The 23,288-nt window shown below is 41.7% G+C and overlaps 1 protein-coding gene across 1 annotated transcript in view; it reads right to left on the bottom strand.

Moving 5' to 3' along the window:
* The window catches only part of RAB8B (RAB8B, member RAS oncogene family), a 37,268-nt gene extending 18,439 nt beyond the window's left edge, over nt 1-18,829 (bottom strand). The window contains exon 1 of the mRNA XM_033168044.1: nt 18,647-18,829. Coding sequence (XP_033023935.1) covers nt 18,647-18,770 — 124 coding nt within the window. The 5' untranslated portion in view covers nt 18,771-18,829. The remainder of the gene's footprint in view (nt 1-18,646) is intronic.
* Between the last annotated feature and the right edge of the window lie 4,459 nt (nt 18,830-23,288).

Raw genomic sequence — 23,288 nt, 5'->3', positions numbered from 1 at the left:
GATTTAATGAGATTTTAAGACATTTGCAATACACTGCTCAGATGTCTTTTTCTGCTAAGCAAGATCAAAGATAGATCTATCAAGATATGGGATTATCTTCCCCACTGCAGAAAGTCATTGTCTCTTCAGATGTTAAATTAGGATCTCAAGAAAAATAAGCTACTAATGACTGGTATTTTGAATGGATTATTCTAGTGTATACATCTGCACAGAAACATGACAGCCCTACTGCACTCTTCCATTTTAGGAAGGAGAATCATAAGAGTTTGCAAACCTTTTCTGGATTTGTGTACACATAAGACTAATAATAACCAGCCAACAAGGACAATATTCCATGGACCTAAGGAACTAGGCTCTACTCTACAAAAATTATGCCACAGTAATGCATCTTTAAGGTGCCACTACAAGGCATGTTTCATATCTTATTTGTAGCCACACAGGATGGCTTTTGGTGCTAATTCTCAAAGGTCCAATCCCATCTTGAGCTGTATGACGGCCCCTCTGTCAGAAAGAACACAAGGTTAACACAGTCAAACCTTGGTTGTTGAACATAATCCGTTCCGGAAGCCCGTTCGGCTTCTGAAATGTTTGACAACCGAGGCACGGCTTCTGATTGGTTGCAGGAGCTTCCGGCACTGAAGCGGAAGCTGCATTGGACATTCAGCTTCCGAAAAACGTTCAAAAACCAGAACACTTACTTCCGGGTTTTCGGCATTTGGGAGCCGAAATGCTCCAAAACGGAGGCGTTTGGGATCCGAGGTTTGACTGTACACACACAGACCCACTGGCTATGATATTAGTTAGCTTCAAAACGAAACATGGTTCGAACAAACAGATTTCATTCAGCAGAATTAGCAACATGAACAGGTATTTGCTTTTAAAGAACAGATAAGAAATATAGGTCTACATAGCAAGTTTGTTTCTCTGAAGTACCGGTATCATCTGTTGCTCTCTCCCCCTGCCCCCCACTAAGGGGGCAGCCTCCTCACCATACATAACTCCACACAGTAGGTCCACAGCTTGTGCAGGGGTTTCGTTCTGCAAATCATTCCTAAAGTCAAAATTGTGTATAGTCAAAACCCATTGGGTTCAACGGCAGGTGGGATCACCTGTATGTTTCAGTTATACTTAGGAATGATTCTCATATGCAACACTAAATCCTACTGAGGGGTAGGGCTGAACAATATCTGATTTTTAACATCACGATATATCACTAGCTAAACATCGCGATATTTCAATATACCACGATATGTGAAATAAGGCTGGAGCTATGTAGAAGTGAATGTGGGAATGACCAGGCAACTTACTACTTACAGGTCTAACTTTAAAACAATATGCTTACCTTTAGCATATTGTTACAACTGTTATGTTATTGTGCTGTACCAATAATGTTTAACTTGGCATATTTTTTCCCTAAAATTAAAACTGTAGAAGGTATCAGCAGCATAGATCTCATACCCCCCTTTATTTTGTCACATCATAGGTAAGAGAATGTTCCCTAAAAAATGAATTACATTACTAAACAAGAAAAAAGTGTCACACTTTTAGATATTCAAATATAATTCAACATTGGGTCTTGATTGAATGTGTGAGAGCCTGAGGTTGAGAAAGCTGCTTCGGTCCCAAAAGCAAATACAGTACCTGGGGAGCAAAGGCCAGTGCACGTGCAGGGTGCTTCTTTTTTGTTTGTTTATGTTTTTACTGGAGAACAGGAGGAGGGACAGAAGGAGGAAAGTGGCTCCAAAAGTCCAGACTAGTAATGGACCAGCATTCTTAAGCAACCTACCAGAAAATTGGCTGCAGAGAGATTCTGGGGTTTGTTTGTTTTTTGCCAGCCAGCAAAAAGGCTGCTGCCATAGGCAGAGGAAACTGGAGGTGGAGTTAACGCTGCATGTGGTTTCTCAATCATTTCAGCCACAGCTAGTTCTTGTGATTCACTGCCTGCAGGAGGCAGAGAGGAGCTTGGGCTGAGTTAGCAAGGGCTGCACAGGACGAAGCATAGGCTTCCCCAGCTTCTCCAGTACCATGCTTGATTCACAATAAATTGCCAGGTCTTTTTTTTTTCCTTTAAAGGTTATCACGATCTTCTTTAAATATTGGTTTTAAACAATATACAGTGGTGCCCCGCTAGACGAATGCCTTGCTAGATGAAAAACTCGCTAGACGAACAGCATTCGTCTAGCGGAAGCCGCCCCGCAAGATGAAAAAGTCAATGGGGCTGCTTCGCAAGACGAAAAAATTTCGTCTTTTTTTTTTTCGTTTAGCAGAGAGCGGCTGTCATTGCCGCTTCGCTAGACGAAAAAAACCGCTAGACGAAAATAATTCATAGAACGAATTATTTTCGTCTAGCGGGGCACCACTGTATCATTGATATATTCCACAGGCCTACTGAGGGTGTGTGTGTGCGCGCGTTCATTTTCCATTTTACACATTACATCCATACAAGCCTTAGTCTTACATAGGCTTCCTGACTTATCTTCCATTGATATCCTATTTCAAATTCTTAGTTTTCTTAGGTACAACTCCTTACCTTTTCTCCTTCCCCCCTTTATTATTTCCTTTTTCTTTCCCTTTTTCTTGTCTACTGATTCTCATAGGCTTATCCTACTTGCCAGTTAACCTTGATACCACTCTTTACCGGTAAGTATTCTTCAAAAAGCTCTCACTTGCTTCTTGTTTTCTTTTCATCATAATTTCTTATTTTAGCTGTCAAGCTTGCTAACTCAACAAACTCTATTAACTTTTGCAACCACCGATCCTTTGTCGGAACAATCATTTCTTTCCAAATTTTTTTTTGGCATAAGTTATCTTTGCGGCCACAGTTACAGGTAGGTAGCCGTGTTGGTTCCTTCCAGTAGCACCTTAGAGACCAACTAAGTTTGTTCTTGGTATGAGCTTTCGTGTGCATGCACACTTCTTCAGATACACTGAAGCAGACCCTTATATATAGTGAGAGAGTGATGAGGGGTATTACTCAGAAGGGTGGTGGGAATGGGTGATTGACTGATGGGTATGGAAAACCTGTTGACCTCTGTTAACGACTGCAATTAGTCTTAAAGGAAAAAGCAAGGGGTGAGATGGCTAAAGATAGCTTTGTCATCTTGCGGCCAAAGTTGCATATAAAAATAGGTTCCTTGTTTTCTTAGGTATACCTTCCCCTATAATTGCCAGCAAGAAGGCTTCTGGCTTTTTAGGGAAGGTGAATTTAAACATCTTTCTGAGTTCCTCATATATCATTTCCCAGATTATTATTTTTTTTGCATACTTACATTGCCACCACATATGATATAGACAACCTTCTTTTTCTAAACAGTTCCAACATGCATTGGGTCCTCTCTTGTACATGTTGGTAAGTTTATTTGGCATCAGATACCAGGTGGCACTGTGGGTTAAACCACAGAGTCTAGGGCTTGCCGATCAGAAGGTCGGCAGTTCGAATCCCTGCAACGGGGTGAGCTCCTGTTGCTCGATCCCAGCTCCTGCCCACCTAGCAGTTTGAAAGCACGTCAAAGTGCAAGGAGATAAATAGGGACCACTCTGGCGGGAAGGTAAACGGCGTTTCCATGCGCTGCTCTGGTTCGCCAGAAGCGGCTTTATCATGCTGGCCACATGACCCGGAAGCTGTCTGCGGACAAACACCGGCTCCCTTGGCCTATAGAGCGAGATGAGCGCCACAACCCCAGAGTCGGAAACGACTGGACCTAATGGTCAGGGGTCCCTTTACCTTTAGCTTACCATCTATATACCATTTTGAAGATGTTCTCTTGAATTGCATAGGTGGCCGAAAATTTTATCGTGCCCTTCCATAGTTTTAACCATGCCGAAAGTTCAATGTTATATCCAATATCTGACACCCAGTGTATCATTGCCTCTTTCACTGATTCATCTTTAGTTTCCCATTCAAGTAGAGTTCTGTCTACTTTCAATTTTTTCTGTCATTTCCCAATATTATTTTCTCAAATTCCGATCCACCTTCTACAAACCCTTTTCCTTTGTCTCTTTTAAAAATCTTGTTTATTTGGAAATACTGGAACCAATCTCTGATGAGTCTTTTCAAAGTCTTACGAGTTATCGTTAAATTCAAGGAGGTCTTTTTATGTTCCCCAGTTTTCCTCCATGTTCAATTCTTTTTTACCACAACCGTATCCATTGGAGATATCCAACGTTAGATCTTCCTTTCTAACAATTCTCTCTGTTTTCCCCAAACATTATACACACTCCTCCTGATCACCTGGTTTAAAAAACCCTTATGTACTTTGATCTTATCATAATACAAATAGCTATGCCATGCAAACCTTAGGTCAAATCCTTCCAAGTCCAGAGTTCCTACATCCTTTAATTCCACTCACTCCTTTATCCACACTAAGCATGCACCCTCATAGTAAAATCTCAAATCGGGAAGTGAGAAACCCTCTCTATTCCTCTCGTCTATTAGTATTTTATACTTAATCCTTGGCTTTTTGCCTTGCCATATAAAATTTGTTAAGTCCTTTCCCCATTGTTTAAAACAATTAGTGTTAGCGATCATCAGCAATGATTGAAATAAAAAAATCATTTTTGGTAATATGTTCATCTTAATTGCCAATATTCTTCCCATCATAGATAAATTCATGCGGTTCTATTTTTTCATATCCTTCTTTATTTCTGTCCATGTTTGTTATCTTGAATAAGACTTAAATTGTTAGATGTAAGCCAAACTCCTAGATATTTTACTTTATTCTCTTCTTTGATTCCTAATGGTTCTCCTTTGCCTTCTTTTCTGTGTTTTTAATGATCATCTAGTCCAACCCCCTGCAATGCAGGAATCTCAGCTAAAACAGATGGCCATCCAACTTCTGCTTAAAAACCTCCAAAGAAGGGATGGGCAGGGATTTTTTTTGAAAATGAAAAGAAAGAAAAACCCTGAGTGGATCATGTTGGCTTTACAGTCCAGGGATTAAAATTTGACATGTAGAGACATATCTGCAAATTGTTACATGTGTATATGAGCCTTTTGTGAAAGTGCTGAAAGGTGTAAATGCGCCAAATCTGGACTCCAAGGATCAAATCCAGTGCCTGGAATTTCCCCTTTTTTATTCCCTCTATTACACTTCTGTAATTAAAAATATGTTTACACTAGCCTCTAAACTCCTGAAGTCTGAGATTGCTCAGCCTCCCTTCTTTAAAGTTGAAAGAAATATTACGGTAAGTCTTGCTTATGCACATCCTTACTTGTGCAAAAAAACTAGAGATTAGGAGCATGCCCGCAATCCTGGTCCTGGAGAGTGGAAGGGAGAACAGCATACACATGATGACTCTGAGGTCACAAGCTCCATGCAGAACCTCTGCCACCACCACCACTTGCTCCAAATGTGTCAATGTCCATTGCCTCAATTAGCTGGTTTACTAGTTCCAGAAGATCCATACAACTGAACTTGTACCATCATGAGCAGACATTATAAAGGTCTGAATTCAAAAAGGATTAAAGGTGAAGTATGATAGGCTCCATAATTAAGCTTGTCGTGGATAAGGAGAAAGAGTTTGTGCACATTTTCTATTCTTGTGCACTTTAGGACTCATTAACCAGGTCAAAGCAAGTATAGCAATGCTGGCAGGTGCTTCAAGATTCTGCAGGTAGGTTTCGCCTGTGGTAAGACCCTCCAGAATAAAGCACTAAAATAACTAATTTGAGAGTTTCATATACCGTAGCTCTTTACAGATCTCATTTTGTCAAAAACGTCCCAATGACTAAATTAGAACAAAACCTCCAGAGCATGTCTCACATGTTCTGGCAGGGGCATTAGCATGAATAAAATGCTAAATCGCTTACTGCAATGGAGGAAGCATTTCCTCGCAGCTCAAGATGGCCAAAGCCTCATTGGATCTTTAGGTTCAGGGTCAGAAGAGGCCCTTCCCCTGAAAAGGTCCTTCTACATTCAAGGTGACTCAAATTGGCAATGCCTTGTTCTGTAATGTTTTGAGATATTAGGAAGATGACTGGCTATATCAAGTTCATACTTCTATTTCAAGGCATACAAAAATATGCAGGGGAACAATCCAATATCATTTATTTTGTGCATTTAGTACCAAAGGTGTACATATCAGCAGCAGAAGCAGTCACTAGCTATGCTAATATACACAAAACTGTGGCCATGTGGAATTGCTATGATAGCAAAGTCAAATTAAACCAATTGAAGTGTTATTGTTAGTCTCAGTGTCCCTTTAAGAAATAAATTGCTAACCTAACTACTTACAGAAATAGTCTCTTCAAGCTATCAATCATGTAATTGTTACAAGCCACTATCCTAAGTCAAACAGCAAACGTCCAACAGTTAGATCATTGTTCAGGGAAATTCAGGCATGCAAATAACTTCTCATTAAGATGTATAAGGATTTCACTGTGAGAAGTCCATTGCATAAGCAGTATGGAATGCAACCATATGAAGTTCATAGGGCTAACAGGGAATTGAACGGAATTCCATTCCAGCAGAGAATGAATTTTCACTTTTAAGAAGTGCTCATTTTCAGACGGACATGTGCTGGCTGTCACTGGTCTTGGAGGCTCTCCTCCTTTAAACCCAGCAGAAGTAGCTCCTCACCCCCCTTTAGTAAAGCTATGAGCAGTGGCTAAACAGATCAGATTAAAATATTATCAGGAGGAAGACCACCTCTCCAGCCCACAAGTCATTCCTATTTAGAGCCAGATTAAACAGAGAGCCTGGCTCATCTATCCTCTTCCAAGCAGTCCTAAAATCCCATTCAAATCAACAAGAGAGCAGCACACTGTAGACAATCCCACTCTTCCATTTTTAACAGCTGAGCTCCAAAAACAACTCTGAAATCCACCTTGCTTGCAGCAAAATCCAGTCACAGGGATTTGAAACAATTACATTTCATAATTTAAATCTGCAAGAAGAAAGGCAGATTTAAATCAAGTTTCCTATTGATATACTTCACATTTTATTTTAAATGGTGAAATCCAACTACAGTGGTACCTCGACTTCCGAGCGACTCGACTTCTGACGTTTTCGACTTCCGAATCAATTCCGGAAGCGAAAAAATGGCTGCCGCTTCCGAAATCTTCGAGTTACGAAGGGAAAGCGGTGGCACGATACCTCCACTTACGAGGTTTTCAATGCGGTTTTTTCAACTTGCGAAGTTTTTTTCCGTTCCGAGATGGCGCCTTCGACTTACAAAGATTTCGACTTACGAGGGCACCTTCGGAACGGATTATCTTTGTAAGTCGAGGTACCACTGTAATAGGCAACACTAATTTACAACTAAATAGGGCATTAGTTATAGAAGAGGTAAAGGAGATATTTTGTATAATTTTTAAAGACAAGTTTATTTTTTACTAATTTTAGACCATAACATTGCTTAATAGATTTTAAAACGTATCTATATAAAAAATTTCATTAAAATATTATTATATGGAATCTTACAACCAGAAGGTATCACTGGGTGTGGAAAAACACCCTGTACACTAGACAATTCCACATTTCCTTCTTTCCAATATTGCTCCTGTCTGCTTTTCCCTCTGCCTTGGTTCAGCCGTGCCATCACAAAAAGAAAGGAGCAAACAAAAATGAAATTCCCATGGTTGATGGTCAAAGCAAGGGCAGATAGTTACTGCACAGACCAGAGCAACATATGAGGTAGAAATGAAATGCCTACGGTATGTTGAGTAAGTAGGCTGTAAATATTTATGTTTGGGCAATGATCAAATTGGTTCTTAATTTACATAGGAAACCATCTTTAAATTCACTGCATCTAGCAGAGGGCACTGATTCAGTTTAGAGTTTGGTTTGGTTCACACAAAATTTAGTATTGCATGAGAAAGCCATGGGTTTGTGCACTGAGAGGAGCATTCTTTATTTGGAAACTGTGGTTAGTGTTAAACTATGTTTCATTCAAAGAAACCAAGATTATTAACCATGATGTGAAGTTAAAACCAGACACTTTTGATCTCTAATCTAGACCATGCAGGAAGAGGAGAGCAGAGGGGGAGTGTTGTAGTTCTGCAATGCTCATTAACTGTAGGGTCAATGTGCTTATACAGGCAACAACCGATTTGCGCATACCCCCCCCCACACACACCAGTGTTAGAAACTCAGATATATAAGCTAGGCGCCAAAAGGCTCCTTAAACCAAGGTTGCAGTTGACAAAATGGAATGTCTAGCTGCCGTTTCAGGGCAATACGGCTCTAAAGTCTTATTTTTCAAATGAAGGACTGGCTGTGATTGATTATCTGTTAAGCATCTGGCTAGTTCAGATGACAGCCTTGAGCTAGATTAAGAACTTTGAGAACTTTAAAAAGAAAAGTCACTTTATTCAGGGATAATCCACATATATATTGACTTATTCCAACCTCTTTTTCTTAATGGTGACATGGACCATTAATATCATAAAAATTTTCTTCACAACTGTGAGCAGGGCAATGGGGTGGGGCAAATGAAAAGCTACAACAATTAACTATAATGTTTACTACTCCTGCTCAGGCTGCACAGAAAAAGCATTTTGGTTCCTGAAATTCAGTCCAATTGTACTGTACAGATAAAATATAACTGATAGAATTCTACAGGATGTGGTATTAGTGTGCAAAAAAAAAAGTCAAGATCCAATGATCCCTAGGCATGCACCTCCAGATGGTGGAGATGTCAGGCGCCCATGCTGGCACCCAGGCACCTCTCACTTGGTTGCAAGTAGCTGATAGGTGCAAAACATGCCTGGCTAATTTTGAAGATTACCCCACGTGTTGGCAGAGTGCACATAAGCCCATTCCGTCTCTGCCCCACCCCCTTTTCCAGCCACCTCTAGGTCACCATGATGCACAAGTCAATTGGACATGCATAAATCAGTTGTTCCCTGCATTCAAATTAATAGCATTAACAAAGTTATTTCTAAAGAGAATCCTACCTAGCACATATATATGTAACAGGCGTGTGTGTGTGTGTATCTATTTGTCTAATTGGCCCATAAGCCTCAACTTTACCTGCAACCAAGACCAACTGTGCTCTCTCTCTGCCCCCTCACTGTTCTCAACTGAGATTCAAGCAAGCAGGCTTAGGATTGAAACCTAAAAGTTCTTCATGCCCTGGCCATTATCTAAATTTGGATAATTTAAGCCACAGTGGATAAAGTCACTTGAATATTACCAGGTAGATACAGAAGAAAACCCAAAACCTAAATAGCAAATCAGGGTATTGCCTGCCTTAGGAAGGCTACAGAAATCCTCTAGTCACCTGTTGGTTAAAGTCTTACAAAATGCTTATCTTACTAGTTAAGTGGCAGATTTTCTCCAATAGTTCATTTTGTTCTCCATACTAATTTCTCAGTTTTTAAATTTCACTTCTGAATGCAAATGAATTACTGCTACCTTATTATTTTGCCTCTCAAAATATGTCATCCTCAGAACTGTCCCAGTGGCATGTTGTTCCTTGCATGGCACTCACAAAGATAAAGTAATTTTCTTTTTAAAGTTCTCCTAATGTAATTCCACAGCACAACAAATCCAAGCCAACAAGCAGCTGTGATAAGGCAATATTTATGCACCACCCCACCTTTAATGTTAATCTATTCAGACAAAAGGAGAAAGGGAAGCAGAGAAGAAATTCTTTCTCCCTTTTCTTTAGCAGATTTGAGAAGAATACAGCCAGTTCACTTGTTTTCCTTCCCCAACTAGAATGTTCTAAAGTTCACCTAAAAACCAAATCACACCACAAGTGAGAATGCAGACAAATGTCAACTCAGTTAACATTAATGTGCCCCAAACAAATAGCAAAACATGGCTTAAAAAGATACACTTTAGGTTGGAAACGATGTTCACAGTTTATCAAACTGCAAACCTGCTAGCATCTCTCAGGCAGCCAGATACAGTATTAAAGTTCAGTTCAATATAGTCAGGTGTACACTGCAGTTATACAATGGTAAATCACTGGAGGCAAACCTTACATTCTCTAGCCTTTAGCTAGAGTAAAAGCATTCCTTGTCTGCACAGAAGCCACACATAGAGTAATGCAAAGCAAAATCATTCCCAGGTACAGTTCCTAACTTATGTTCCTTTTTAAGGGTTGAAAGAAATGGGAGAGAAGCAAATAACTGGGAGGTTGGATAGTCCTGAGTAAGACTGTCTTCAATACTTAATATACATTTTGTTGCAAACACTGCATATGCTAAGGAGTCTTGATGTTAGGAAAGTTACTTAACTACAGAATTCCATAGATAATGATGAACTGGAGAATGCTATCTGCTAGTCCCCAAGAAACAGAAGTCTGCCTGCAATCAGAGGTTGATCTAAAGTTAGGGTAGAGTGCTTTGCTTTGAAAACTCAGCAAGGAGCTTCAGAAACACACATTCAACCCACATCCAGCCATCAAATAACAACGTGAAGAACACAAAGGCATCACGGTATGGCAGCTGCCTTTCATATGGCTCACAGTAAGTTCCTCAGAGCATATGCTATTCAGTCAGAAGTTGCACTCATTCCTAAAGTCCTTAAGGGTTAATTGATATTTAAGTAAGACATTTGTCTCCATGTCAGTCAAATGAGACAGCTTCATATAAGAAAGCTCCATCTGCCAATTCTGAATTGGGATGATGCCTTCAGACATCTGTCATGTGGAGAGACAAAAGGTGCAGACGCTTCTCCCATTGAACCCAAGCCATTTCACCAAAAGACCTGTCAACACACATAAAAGGGAAGAGTTGCAGTGTTCACACTTCAATAGCACAGAGGCATTGCATCTATAAGCATAACGCGGAAGCCGTTTTAAACTAGCATTTTAACATGGCTGTGGAATGGTAAGCTATTTAAGGTACTTTACTACAGAAAGCCAAGATAAGCCATTGCAAACAAAGTGGCCTAGCCTGCCCCTCCTCCCACTTCCATCACCCCAGGCCTGGCACAGAATGTTTGGAAGCTTGGTGTGAAATGGATGAAAACTCAAAACTCAAAACATTTTCTCTCAGAAATAATTAATTTTAAAGACAAAGTATCAAAATAATACTGAGCAAACATTCAAATGATACTAATAAGGATTTTTATAGGATTTGATTCAATTACTAAGCAAGCAACATTCTAAGGGCTATGTTGGAAATGTATTCCTAAATGCTGCACAACATCTTCAGGAATTTGATCCAAGAGCGCAGTCTGGGAGTCTGCCAAATATCTTGTCTCTGTGACATAGTCATAAAGCCACCAAGCATCTAAAATGCCTCCATCTTCTGCACACAGCGAAAAACAGATGCATATTTGAGCATACAACCACAGCAACAATCATGAAAAATAGTTGAGAAGCTTGTTTTACTTCATGAGTTTTCCAATTTATGAAGTCCATCAAATGCAAACTGAAAGTTCAGAATCAGCAGTTGACAGATTGTTTTCATACAATTCTGAGAGGAAAATCTTGACTTATTAGATATGATGATACAATACACTACCAAAGAGTTGTTATAAGTTTAAATTAAGTATGACACTATCATACTAAACTGGAATTTCTAAAGCAAAGTCTCTATATTACTACAGCTCTCCTTCATTTTATATTGTCTTCCAAAATACGAGGTTGGGGTTTTTTTGTTTATTTGATAAAGTATTAGAAGCTGATGCTCCAATGCAAAGGTTTATCTTAATCAAACAAACTAAAGGCAGACAGAATGAAACCCAGGGGCAGAAAACTCTGTAAAAAAAAAATCAATATGTTCCAGTCGTTTGACATACAAACAGCCTTTGTGGACACACTGCCAGATACTGATATCATCTTGGATAAGAATGTAAATATTCCAAAGTTTGTTTCATAGTCAGCAAGTTTCTGCATTGAATTTGAACTCCTCCCAGCTCATAAGAGAGCTAACCCACAAATTTGCTATGTTAATATTGCTGGCAGAAGAAATCCAACAATCTCTGGAGAGAACAACTCTCTCACTGGGTATTATAAAACCCAACACATTTAATCTGACAAACATCACATAGCAATAGATTAATTCAAGCCTAACAGAGATCAGAACTATGATACTGTAGTCAAACATGTGTGCCTCTGTACCCTGATATATTAGCAGATGGAAAGTATGTCTCTGAACAGTGGTGGCTGCGGGGGATCACAAGCTATTGGACCCTTGTTCTGCTAAATGCACTTCTCAAAGACCACTTTGAAAACAGAACGATGGGCTATTTGGGCATGTGTTCTGATTCAAAAGTTATCTTCTTATGTTCTATTTATCATGCAGCAACAATATTGTTTGTTTCTTCACCCTAAGGTCCCAGGGCAGGTTACAACATTCAAATACCACATTGAAAACAGTTTGATACCACTTACAATAATAAAAAATAAGATGGGACCTAAAATATATATACCTGAAGTGTTAAAAAGAATAAAGAGGTGCATCTCCAGCATCTTCTATAAGAAGTATAATGAAGGCGCAATACAGTGGTACCTTGGGTTACAGATGCTAAATCGCGCTTTGCGCATGCGCAGAAGCGCCGAATCATGACCCATGCATGCGCAGACGCGCCGCTGTGGGTTGCAAACGTGCCTCCTGCACGGTCATATTCGCAACCCAAGGTTCCACTGTACACACCTTTGTGGGGAGGAAATTTTAAAGCTTAAAGGCTGCCACAGAGAATGCCCTCTCCTGGGCTGCCACCACCCTGAGCCTCTGGGTGCAGAGGAATTACCAAGAGGACGCCCTTGAATTTTGAAGCTCAAAGCTAATGTGTCATGCTCTTACAACCCTGCCTATTTCCCTTGCACTTTATTAATCTGTAGCAATAATCTACTTTTGTATCTCTGCAAATGGCTATGTTTATCGGAAACATAACTGAGTCAAGTACTCTGTAGTCAGGATTTTACAGCTTCCTTGAGTGGAAATTATTGCCATTACGCAGTTCTCCTCTAAAGGGGAAGTGAAATTTGACAGATCATGTACAGAGGCAGCTTGCTTAAGTCACTATATAATTGCATAAAATCTCTTGAAAGTTGATCAATGGTTACCACCAAATAAGTATAATATGCAGGAGTCCATTCATACATTCAGTTGTAATTCATCAAGTACTGAGCAGTCAGGTGACTTACTCACATGTGTACACTGTCTTTTAGGCTCCCAACAAAATTTTCTAAACAGCATACCAGTAGAGTTTGGGCACAGTCTGGAATTAAGATAAATTAAGAAAAAGAACAACAAAATCTTAAGTGAAGTCCTTCTTAGCTGTCCAGGCATCTGGAACATTTCTAAAGGCAGCCTCATGCCACATTGACGGTGCTGCCTTTAGTGCATAGAAAACTTACAAATCTAGACATGATGGCAAATTTATCCAGGAAACCACTGACCTTCAATTAATAAATGTCTCCACTCTTTTTGAAGACATTTAAAATATTTAGGTGGCATAGTAATGCTCTAAGATTATACCTCTCAGAGGAATTTCATATACAGCACTAAAAATGCCTTGTAGTTTCGTTCCTGTCTGTGCAAGTGAGAATTCTATCTTATCCGAGAAACCAGCTAAATAAATAAACTATTTAAAGTCAAATGCACATTTCAGCAATTGGAGGCGTTACTATCAAATTGACAGACATGAAAATACAAGCACATGTGACATGAACACAATCAGCGTACAAGAACAATCTCAAAGTGTTGGAGCTTCAAATGCCAATGTATGTTCCTATCCTGACAAAACATAAAGCAGCAGGGCCAGAGAACCACAGAGCCTCAGAAGACAAGATGACTCCAGCTTATGCTTGGTTTCTTGCAGCTAGTTAGTGCTTAATATGACACCCAGCTCGAGCAGTTTTTCTTGTGGTTTCTTCCATTTCCTGACCATTTTAGTACACTCAGCATTCAAAAACTTTAGTTAGCAAACAGTTACTATGACAGTTGCCTGAGAAACAAAAGAACACCCTACCTTGAATCAACTGTTTCCCCACAGGGAGCTCAGCTGAGGAAGGCTTGTTTAGGGTGCCATTATTAACTCAATGAGTTAATAATGCCATGTCTCCTCTGTAATAAGCAGAATCTTTTGGGAATTTCAACCCTAAGAATGGGCCCATTGAAAGTAAAAACCTTTCATTTGGAGAACACAGCAGTCTGTTAGAACAGGCCAGTGGCCCATCTATTCCAACACCCTGTTCTCACAATGGTCATCCAGATGCCCATTATGAGAAGTCCGCAAGCAGAAACTGAACACTAAAGCACTCTTTGCCTTGTGATTGCCAGAACCTGGGATTCAGAGGTATACCGGTACTTCCTCCAACAGTAGCTAGAAGTCATTGGTAGCATTATCCTCCATGAATCTGTATAATCCTATTTTAAGGCCATCCAAGTTGATCGCCATCATGACATGTTGTGGGAGCAAACTCCAAGAAAGTGCCATAGCTTAGAGGTAGAGCACATACTCTGTATATTAAAGATCTGAAATTCAATTCCTGGCATCTCCAGGTAGAGCTGAAACAGGCTCCCATCTGAATATCTGGAAAGCTGCTGCATGAGCTCAATGGTCTGCTTGGTATAAGGCAGCTTCCTATAAAGCAGGCATGTCCAACAGGTAGATCGTGATCTACCGGTAGATCACTGGACGTCTGGAGTAGATCATCGGTAGATCATTGGCTCCCCCCAAAGAAGCCGAACAACTGTGGCTCCCCTAAAAAAAGCTCAACATTTTACCTCCTCCCTGAAAAAAACTCAACAACTTTGACCCGAACCGCCCTAAAATGGGCCTTCCTCCTTCTTAAAAAAAGCTCAACAACTTTAACTTTACCCCCCCCCCAAAGGGGGCAGATCACTGACAGTTTTTAACTCTGTGAGTAGATCGCAGTCTCTTGGGAGTTGGCCACCCCTGCTATAAAGGAAGGGGCTGAGCGGCCTCAGATATTACTGGAACTACAGCCATGCTGACTGGGGCTGCTGAGAATTGTAGTCCAGGACCAGCGACATCTAGAGAGCACAACCTTGGGCATTCCTGATCCCAATAATGTGGTCTTGATGTCTTGCCTGCTTGTGATTTATTTGTCTACTGTTTGGCAGAACTGTTTGTAATGTTGTTTTTAAAAAGTATTTCAAAAAACACCTGTAAAATGCCCTAGCACTGAATGAGTTGCAGTTTCAAGGAAAGCTGCCTGATTCATTGAAATTACAGTTTGGAACTGGTGACTTCTTAGCAGCTACTCGAACAGTGAAATGAAAATAGTACAAGTTACAACCAAGTCCTGCAGGTTGTTCCGAGGTTCATTAAGACTGTTCCTACTCCCTTATCACTTATGGTAATCTATTACCTCTGGTCATGAAAATGCTCTGGCATTACATCAGTTTTCATTGTTTAAATGCTCTGATGTTTCTGCTTTAAAGCAGGGTACACGCCAGTTTTTAATATTGTATAACCAACAAAAGACATATTAATACCTTAATGAAAAAATGTTACTCTATTCTTACTTTTCAAACAATAGATTACAAGCACCACTATGTCCTGTGCCTCAAACAGCTGGGCACAGTTACAGTCCAATCTCGTGGCCAGCCATGGGGATGCCCCTTGCAAATGACCTGCTTGACATCAGTTCTAGGTAAATTGTTAAATATAAAATTTACGAAGCTTAAGAACAAGTCTTTCATCAATATGGCTTCAGCAAAGGTAAGTCCTGTCTCATTAACCTTTCAGAGTGACAAGAAGCATGTGAATGGAAGCAATCCCCATATGGATCAATAACTTTTAATAACAGGAACGAATGAATGAATAAATAAATGTGCAACTCTCACAATGGAGGGATGCAAGTTGTAGAGTCATCAAAGGATATTTGGCAGGATCAATGCTATTTTAAAATTCATAAATTACCTACAGTGTCACTGTGTGGAGGGCTCCAAAAGGAACTCTCCAATTTTGGGGGAAACGGGAAATAAAATGCCAATTGTTTAACTCAAGGTAAATAAGTCAAGTGATGTATACTGGGGGGAGGGATCAAAATCTGAATTTCACATGCATGCAGCAGTAAGCTAAACTGTGAGAATGTGAATGAGCATAAGACTGAGGTCACTGCACTCCTCCCATGCTCCTGCTGCCATCATGATACCCAAGGCTATACCATGGTTTGGCTTAGTGTTATATACAAACCCTGAATCATGGTTTATCTCAGTCCAGACAAACCACAAGCATAATGAAGGTTTGTTCTCAGCTTACTGCTTACAGTTTCTCTGGGTGAGACAACCCACAAGCCCAGATTCAGATGTAATGTTAAGATGAACCATAGTTCAGTCCTAGGTAGCGGGGCAGGAGTAGAAGTACTGGGACCACAGTCTTTGCTTCAGGAACCTGCACAATTGTTTGTCTGCACTACAGTGTCATGTGCAGCAGCTGCAAAAAGGGCAAATTCCATGCTAGGAATCGCTACAAAATAAATTGAATATAATACTGCCAATATTGTAAAGTCTTTATACAAATATTATGATGCAACCCTACTTGGAATATTGTATACAGTCCTGGTTGCAGTACAGTGGTACCTCTAGTTGCGGACATGATCTGTTCTGGGGTGCTGTTCACACCCTAAAAAGTCCACAACTAGAGAGGCGCTTCTGCGCAAGCGTGGAGCACGATAAAGTGCCTCTGCGCATGCGTGAAGTGTGCAGAACACTTCTGTGTGTGCGGCGAAAAGATGCAACATGAACTTAACGCAACACGAGGTATGACTGTAAATCAGAAAAATACATTGTAGAGCTGGAAAAGGGCAAACAAAATTATCAGGGGGCTGCGACTATTTCCTCAAAAGGACAGGTTACAGCATTTGGAACTTTGTTGTTTATTAAAAAAAAAGCAAGTAAGAGAAATCATAGTAGAGGTATATCAAATTATACATAGTGTGAAGAGTTTTCCTTTCCCCCCTTCCTCTCTCATAACACTATGATGTCTTCACATCCTGCTTGTGACAGCATAGTATTAAGCAGGTAGCTGAGCACACTATTTAGCCAGTGAGCTACAGTTGTTGTTGTTGTTGTTGTTGTTGTTGTTGTTGTTGTTGTTGTTGTTTTTTAAAAGGAAACAAGACTCAAACCTTGGCCATATAATGTATTCTAAATCAGACTCAGAACAGTCACCTAGATGTTACAAGTTTCTATTAGAGGTAGCCAATATGATGTCCTCCAGATATTGTTGGACTTCAACTCCCATCAGCCCCAAGTAGCATTGCCAACAATATCTGGAGGGTACCATGCTTGCTACCTGCATCAATGCACAAGTGTTCCAAGTGTTGCAGGGGGAGGGAGCAGACAGAACAAATTAACTTGTGAACCTGGACTTGAGCATATAAAACACCTAGCAATATGGGCATCCTGAGAGATAGCACATAAAGGATAGTTGAACAGTAACTAGCAACCACTCATGATATGTGTAACAAAAGTATCAACTAGTGGTAAACTTCAAATCCATCACTATCTTCCCCATTTTGGCTATCAGAGTAAAAATTATTCCAGTGGTCCACTGTATCAGAGCTCCTGCACAACTAGACAAGTTCCCATGACCAATTTAAATTGCTGTTCACCTAGGTCAGATTCTCCTTCCCTTTCCTTCACATCATGCCACAACCGTACATTGAGGGCATATCTTATGTCATTTCAAATGACATAATTTCTGTACAGGACTGAACAGTTTTAGGCACTTTATAAATAATGATAGTGGAAGTCAGTGCAAGGGTTCCCACTAGACCAACAGCAGTTTCCACCTCCTCTCTCCTCCCCAAAATCTGCTCTAGGTCAGGAGCACACACAGAAGAGCTTGCAGGAGGATCATTTCAACCTTGCCTCTTAACAGTGTGACAAATTCCTCCCTATGTCCCCAAACAAGTGCCTATGCCAACCCTCCGCCCCGCCCAACGGGGGCCAAGATGACATTTGAGGATGTCGACACTTCTAGGCGTGTCAAACAGGTTAAGAGGTGCACTCAAAGAGTGCCAAAAGGGTGGCGGGGTCGTTGGAAAGAGTTCTTTCCAAGGCAGTCGAAAGTGGGTTAGCCTAACGGACTGTTTCTCTCCGGGGCAGGGTAGATGTGCGTTCGTGCGCGCGTCTTCGGGGGCGGGAAGGGGCCACCTACAGCTCTCCAGGGTCCCGTCCCAACGCTACGGCGGCGAGAGCATCCCCGCCTAAAAGGCGCCCTCCGCCCTCCAACCACCTCAGCGCCCCCATAACAAAGCGGTGAAGGGGTGGCGGCAGAAGAGCGGAGAGGAAGAGAAGAAACCCGCGTCACGGGCCGGAGACTCGCGCAGGGCCCGCTCCCCTCACGCCCCCTGCTCCGGATAAACGCCTCCCCGGCCCCGCCGAAGCCGAAGCCCAATCGCAACATAACGGGGACCGGAAAAGAGGCGGAATCGGAGGGCGGGGAGGATGTCGCGCGAATAAACCCCCACCATTCTACAATCAAAAAACGGTCTGAGGGACAAGGCGGGGGGTGGGGCGGGAGAGAGGAAGGGAAATGGAAACGGAAACCGGCTCGCTCGCTCGCTCCCGGCGACGCCCGCCTAAGCGGCCCCCGCCGCCCCCCGAAGACCCAGCCAGCCGGCCTCCCTCAAGAGGCGCAAGTGGGCCGGGCCTGCGCTCCGTGAGACGGGGAAGCCGCCCCCCGCCTCCCGCCCACAGGCGTCTGCCTGAGGAAGCGCCCCTCAGGAGGAGGCCGAGGCCGTCGCCGCCGCCGCCCCGCCTCACCGATGGTGGAGATGAAGGTGGTGTTGAAGGCGTCCTCGCTGAAGCGGAAGAGCAGGCAGGTCTTGCCCACGCCGGAGTCGCCGATGAGAAGCAGCTTGAAGAGATAGTCGTAGGTCTTCGCCATCTTCGCTCCGACTGGCGGCCGGGAGCCGGAGGGGAGGGGGAACTAGCAACAGGGAGGGGAACAGGAAGGGGCGGGGCAGCGGGGCTATCGACGCGCGCGCCGCCGGAAGCCCCTCCTTCTCGCTCCCTCCAGCGTTCGCCGCCCGCGCAATGGCCTCTGGGAGTCGTGGTTTTTTTCTGTTGGACTTTTCCAGTTTTTCTCGTAGGAAGCGATCGCGATCGCCCCTGTCGGCCCCGTTGAAATCCCAGCCTCCAAAGCTGGAGGGAGGAGGCCTAGCCGGGATGGACGGCGGGCAGTGCTGGGGATTGGTCCTGGTCCACACTGAAGCCATACTATTAAGTACATATTATTTAGTAATATATTGCAAAGTCAGAAATGTCAACAAACTGCTAATTGCTGAATAGTTGTTGTCCAGTTATATTTTGGAGGGGGAAATAATAATTAATAAAGTCATCAGTAAAAGTGTATACTTAAAATAATTTTGATCTGCATTGTCATTGCACTGTTGTGGTTAGATTTGTTTCCTGTGTGACACTTTGAGTGCAAATGTATTTATTTATTTAAAATGTTTTAAAAATAATAATAATTAAAAAGCAAGTCCCAAAAGTGGCTCTCAGAATGGTATAAAAAGAAAACGAGTCCCTGTTTTCAGGCCTATGATTGAAAAGACATGATAGAAGAAAAATTGATTGGAAGGGAGGAGGAGAAAAAGCAAACTCAGTCACTGTTTCTTACTTACATGATTCTTAGAAGTGCCATTTACAAAAGAAAGAAGAGAAGGAGCCAAGAGTTGTTGGTCTTGACTTTCTTCCAAGCCAATTTAAATATAGATTTAAAAATTATTACTACATTTTACTATTATAATTTTTCAACCCCTCATCTCAACACCCTGTACAAGGGAACTGTCCACACCACCCTAGATCTGGTGCTGATGTTGTGGTATACAAATGACTTTGAACATGTCTCTCTGCAAAGCCTGTTGATTTTTCAAGAAATGCAGTGTTCCAAGAATGTCAGCACCAAAGCTCTCTGGGGATGATGTCTGTGCACTTCCCACAGAATCATAGCATTTTCAAAGTTTGGTTGGCTTTACAGCACCACAGCACCTACACATATGCTCCAACATTTCTCCAATAAAAAAGGAATGTCCTACTCCATAACAACAACTTTATTATTTATACTACCCATTTGACTGGATTGCCCCAGGCACTCTGGGTGGCTTCCAACATACTGTATATAAAAAGATAATAAAACATTACAAAAATTCACTATACAGGGCTTCCTTCAGATGCCTTATAGTTACTTATCCCCTTGGCTCGGGGGTTGCATACCCTCCAAAATTTCTCCAATGAAAACAGGGAAGTCCTAAGGAAAAGAGGGACATTCTGGGATCAAATCAGAAACCAGGACGGTTTCTGTAAATCTGGAACTGTCCCTGGAAAATAGGGACACTTGGAGGGTCTGTGAGAGCAGAGCATCTACAGGTCCAGAGACAAAAGAAACAAGCAAGCCCATTTATGGAGGGAGGGATTGTTTAGGCCAGGGATGGAAAGCCTACAGCCCATTCATCACTGACCACAAGTCATGCTGGCTGGGGCTTTTAGGAGTTAGAGTTCAGCAACATATGGAGGTGCCACAGATGTTCTTCTCCTCAAAAGAGAGAGATAGGCGTGTTTCAGTTTGAAAGCAATACAGGAGACCTGGGTTTGCATCCCCACTTAGCTCACTGGGTGACGTTGGGTCAGCCACAGTCTCTTAGCCCTTCACAGGGCTGGTGAAGGGAAAAGCCATGTACATTACCTTAAGCTCCATGGAGGAGAGGTGAGGTATACATGCAATACAGAGCAGGAAACAGAATGCATTTAAAATTAGGAATAAAGTGTTTTGCACATCATCTTGGACTCTGGATCTTTGCCTTATTCCGAGTTGTAAACATGTACGGTAATTGAACTAACCTTTGTTCCTATTATCTTTTGCGTATGAAAATGGAATTGTGGCAAATGAACTTTTTGTCAGCCAGCTCATTTGCTGTGTAATGTAAGATCTTGTGCCCTTTTGCCTCTGGTTCACTGTATGTTAGTTATCTGTGTCATTGTTCAATTTCTATAATTTTAAAAGACTCTCTCTTTTTAAGTTAAGAGATAGTGGCTCAGCCTGTTCATTTATAAACAAAGAGAAATGGTAATTGATTTCAGAAGGCACTCTTCTGTTCTGCCACCACTTTCCATTCTTGGTAACATGGTTGTAATAGTAGAGTCCTTTAAGTTCCTGGGCTCCATAATTTCTTATAACTTAAATTGGTCAAGCAACATCAATAGTATTATTAAAAAGGTACACCAGAGGCTGTATTTCCTGCGTCAACTAAGGAAATTTAAATTGTCCCAGGAAGTGTTGATTCAATTCTACAGAGGCATCATTGAAACTGTTCTCTGTAATTCTGTAACAGCTTGGTACGGTACAGCCTCTAAGAGAGACAAGAAAAAGCTCCAACGAGCTGTAAGAATTGCAGAAAGGGTAATTGGTGTTAGCTTGCCTTCAATAGAGACAATTTATGCTACCCGAGTAAGGAAGAGAGCAGAGAGAATTGTAGCAGATCCTTTACATCCCAGGCATCATCTGCTTGATTTACTTCCATCTGGACGTCGCTACAGGACTTCATAAACAAAATCGGCCAGGCACAAGAATAGTTTTTTCCCTTGTGCCATTAAATTGTTAAATTCGTAGTTGTATAGCTTAAGGGGAGGTAAAATATGGGTGGGGTTTCTTTACTTCTTTGTATTGTGAGAGGAACAGTGTCTGTATGTTTACATTGCAATGTAGCCGAAACAAATTCCAAGTATGTTGGAAAATGTACTTGGCCAATAATAAATTATTCCTATTCCTTTTTTTTTTTTAAACAGAATTTATTGACATTTTCACAAAATAACACAAACCCAACCCCCACACCTACAAATATCAAAACAAATACAAATACATATAATGTCAGGATTCTTCTTCTTATCTGTATACCTTACTGGAAAAAAAAAAATTTCTAGTTCCAAATCTTGACGTTTGACTTCCCCCGCCTATACACCTTCGGTTTTAAAACAATACACTATTTGCTTAACAACTTTTCTCTATAAAAATTTAACTTTACTTAAAAACGCAAAAACACCTTTATCTTAATCTTTGCATTGTAACCTAAAACTTAACCAAATATTCTTACAGCTAAACTTATTTCTTCTATCATTTATCATGCTGCTTTTAACTTAAATTCAATATCTCCTTACTTATATAAAATAAACTTATAATTAACAGACTTCCCACTCCGATTTCGGATGCCATGGCAGACCATCTATATTATACATTAATTAGTTCAACCCACTCCCCTTCTGTCCATTATCTTCTCCTGTCTTTCACCAGAACCGAATCTCCTATTATATTCTTCTAAATGTCCACAGATCCAGGTTGCAACCACAACAAACCCTGCATCGAGCTCCAAGATGTTCATCCTCTCCATTCTGAGTTTCTCCGTGCCTTTGTGCCATACTTCTTCTTCTTGTAGAAATCTTAATTCTATGTCCCTCGACCCCGGGCTGCCACCTCGGAGTCTGGATATTAAAAATCTTTCCGTTCCAGGGCTGCTGCCACCCCCTGAAATCGGCCCCTGTTCCATTCGGATTTGCTCAGCCATCTCAAACCATCCTTCCAGCTCTTTGCAAAAGTCTGTTTCCATTGAATAAAACTTTCGAAAAGCCTCCTCTGTGGAAAACAAATTCTTTCCATTTATAATCGCACTCAAGGCTCTTAGTTTTCGATCAAGCAGTTCCAGTTGAAAGACAGTAAGCTTTTCCTCATCCTCCCAGTCCTTCAGTGCCAACGTAAGCGCAAAGTCCAACATCTTCGGGGGGGGGGGGAGGTGGGTATCAAGTTACGTTTCCTGTCTTTCCTTCCTTTGTCTCAATTTTTTCCTACGCAAGTCCAAATCGCCGCCATTTCTTCCGATGCCGGGGTATAAAGACCAAAACTTCAAATGGAGATATTTTTTCCTCAGTTAACCCCCAAAAGGAGATCTCAACAGACTCAACTTTCAAATTCCAAATACTTTCAATTGATTATTGTAGCAGCAGTCACTTAAAGAGTTAATTTCTTTCACCGCCAGAAGGGAGAGAGGCGGGCTGCCTGTTCTTCTTAATCCCAGAGCTTTCCCGCAATACAAAGAGTCAGTTAATTACTCACAGCTTCTGGTTTCTTAGCAACTCCTTAATGACAGGTAGAACAGAGACGCTCATCACAGACTTTGCCGCAGCATGTAAACATCCCGGTTAGGGCATTTCCCCTCAAGCCCGGCTCCGTGGTCCCTTCACCCCCACTCCCCCTTTACAGGGGGCGCGGGGGAAGGGTTCGGAGCACAACGGGCACTGCCGGGGAGCCCAGGGCACGGGACGCTCTTCCCGCGCCCCAACCGAAGCCCCGCTATGCGGCTGCAGGGCTCCTGACCCCCGGGATGAACTGGGTGCTTCGCAGCCGAAGCAGCCC

The sequence above is a fragment of the Lacerta agilis genome, chromosome 13 (genome assembly GCF_009819535.1).
Source record: "Lacerta agilis isolate rLacAgi1 chromosome 13, rLacAgi1.pri, whole genome shotgun sequence".
Taxonomy (NCBI): domain Eukaryota; kingdom Metazoa; phylum Chordata; class Lepidosauria; order Squamata; family Lacertidae; genus Lacerta; species Lacerta agilis.
Note: the sequence above shows the minus strand (reverse complement) of the source record. Positions and strands in the feature narration are given on the sequence as shown.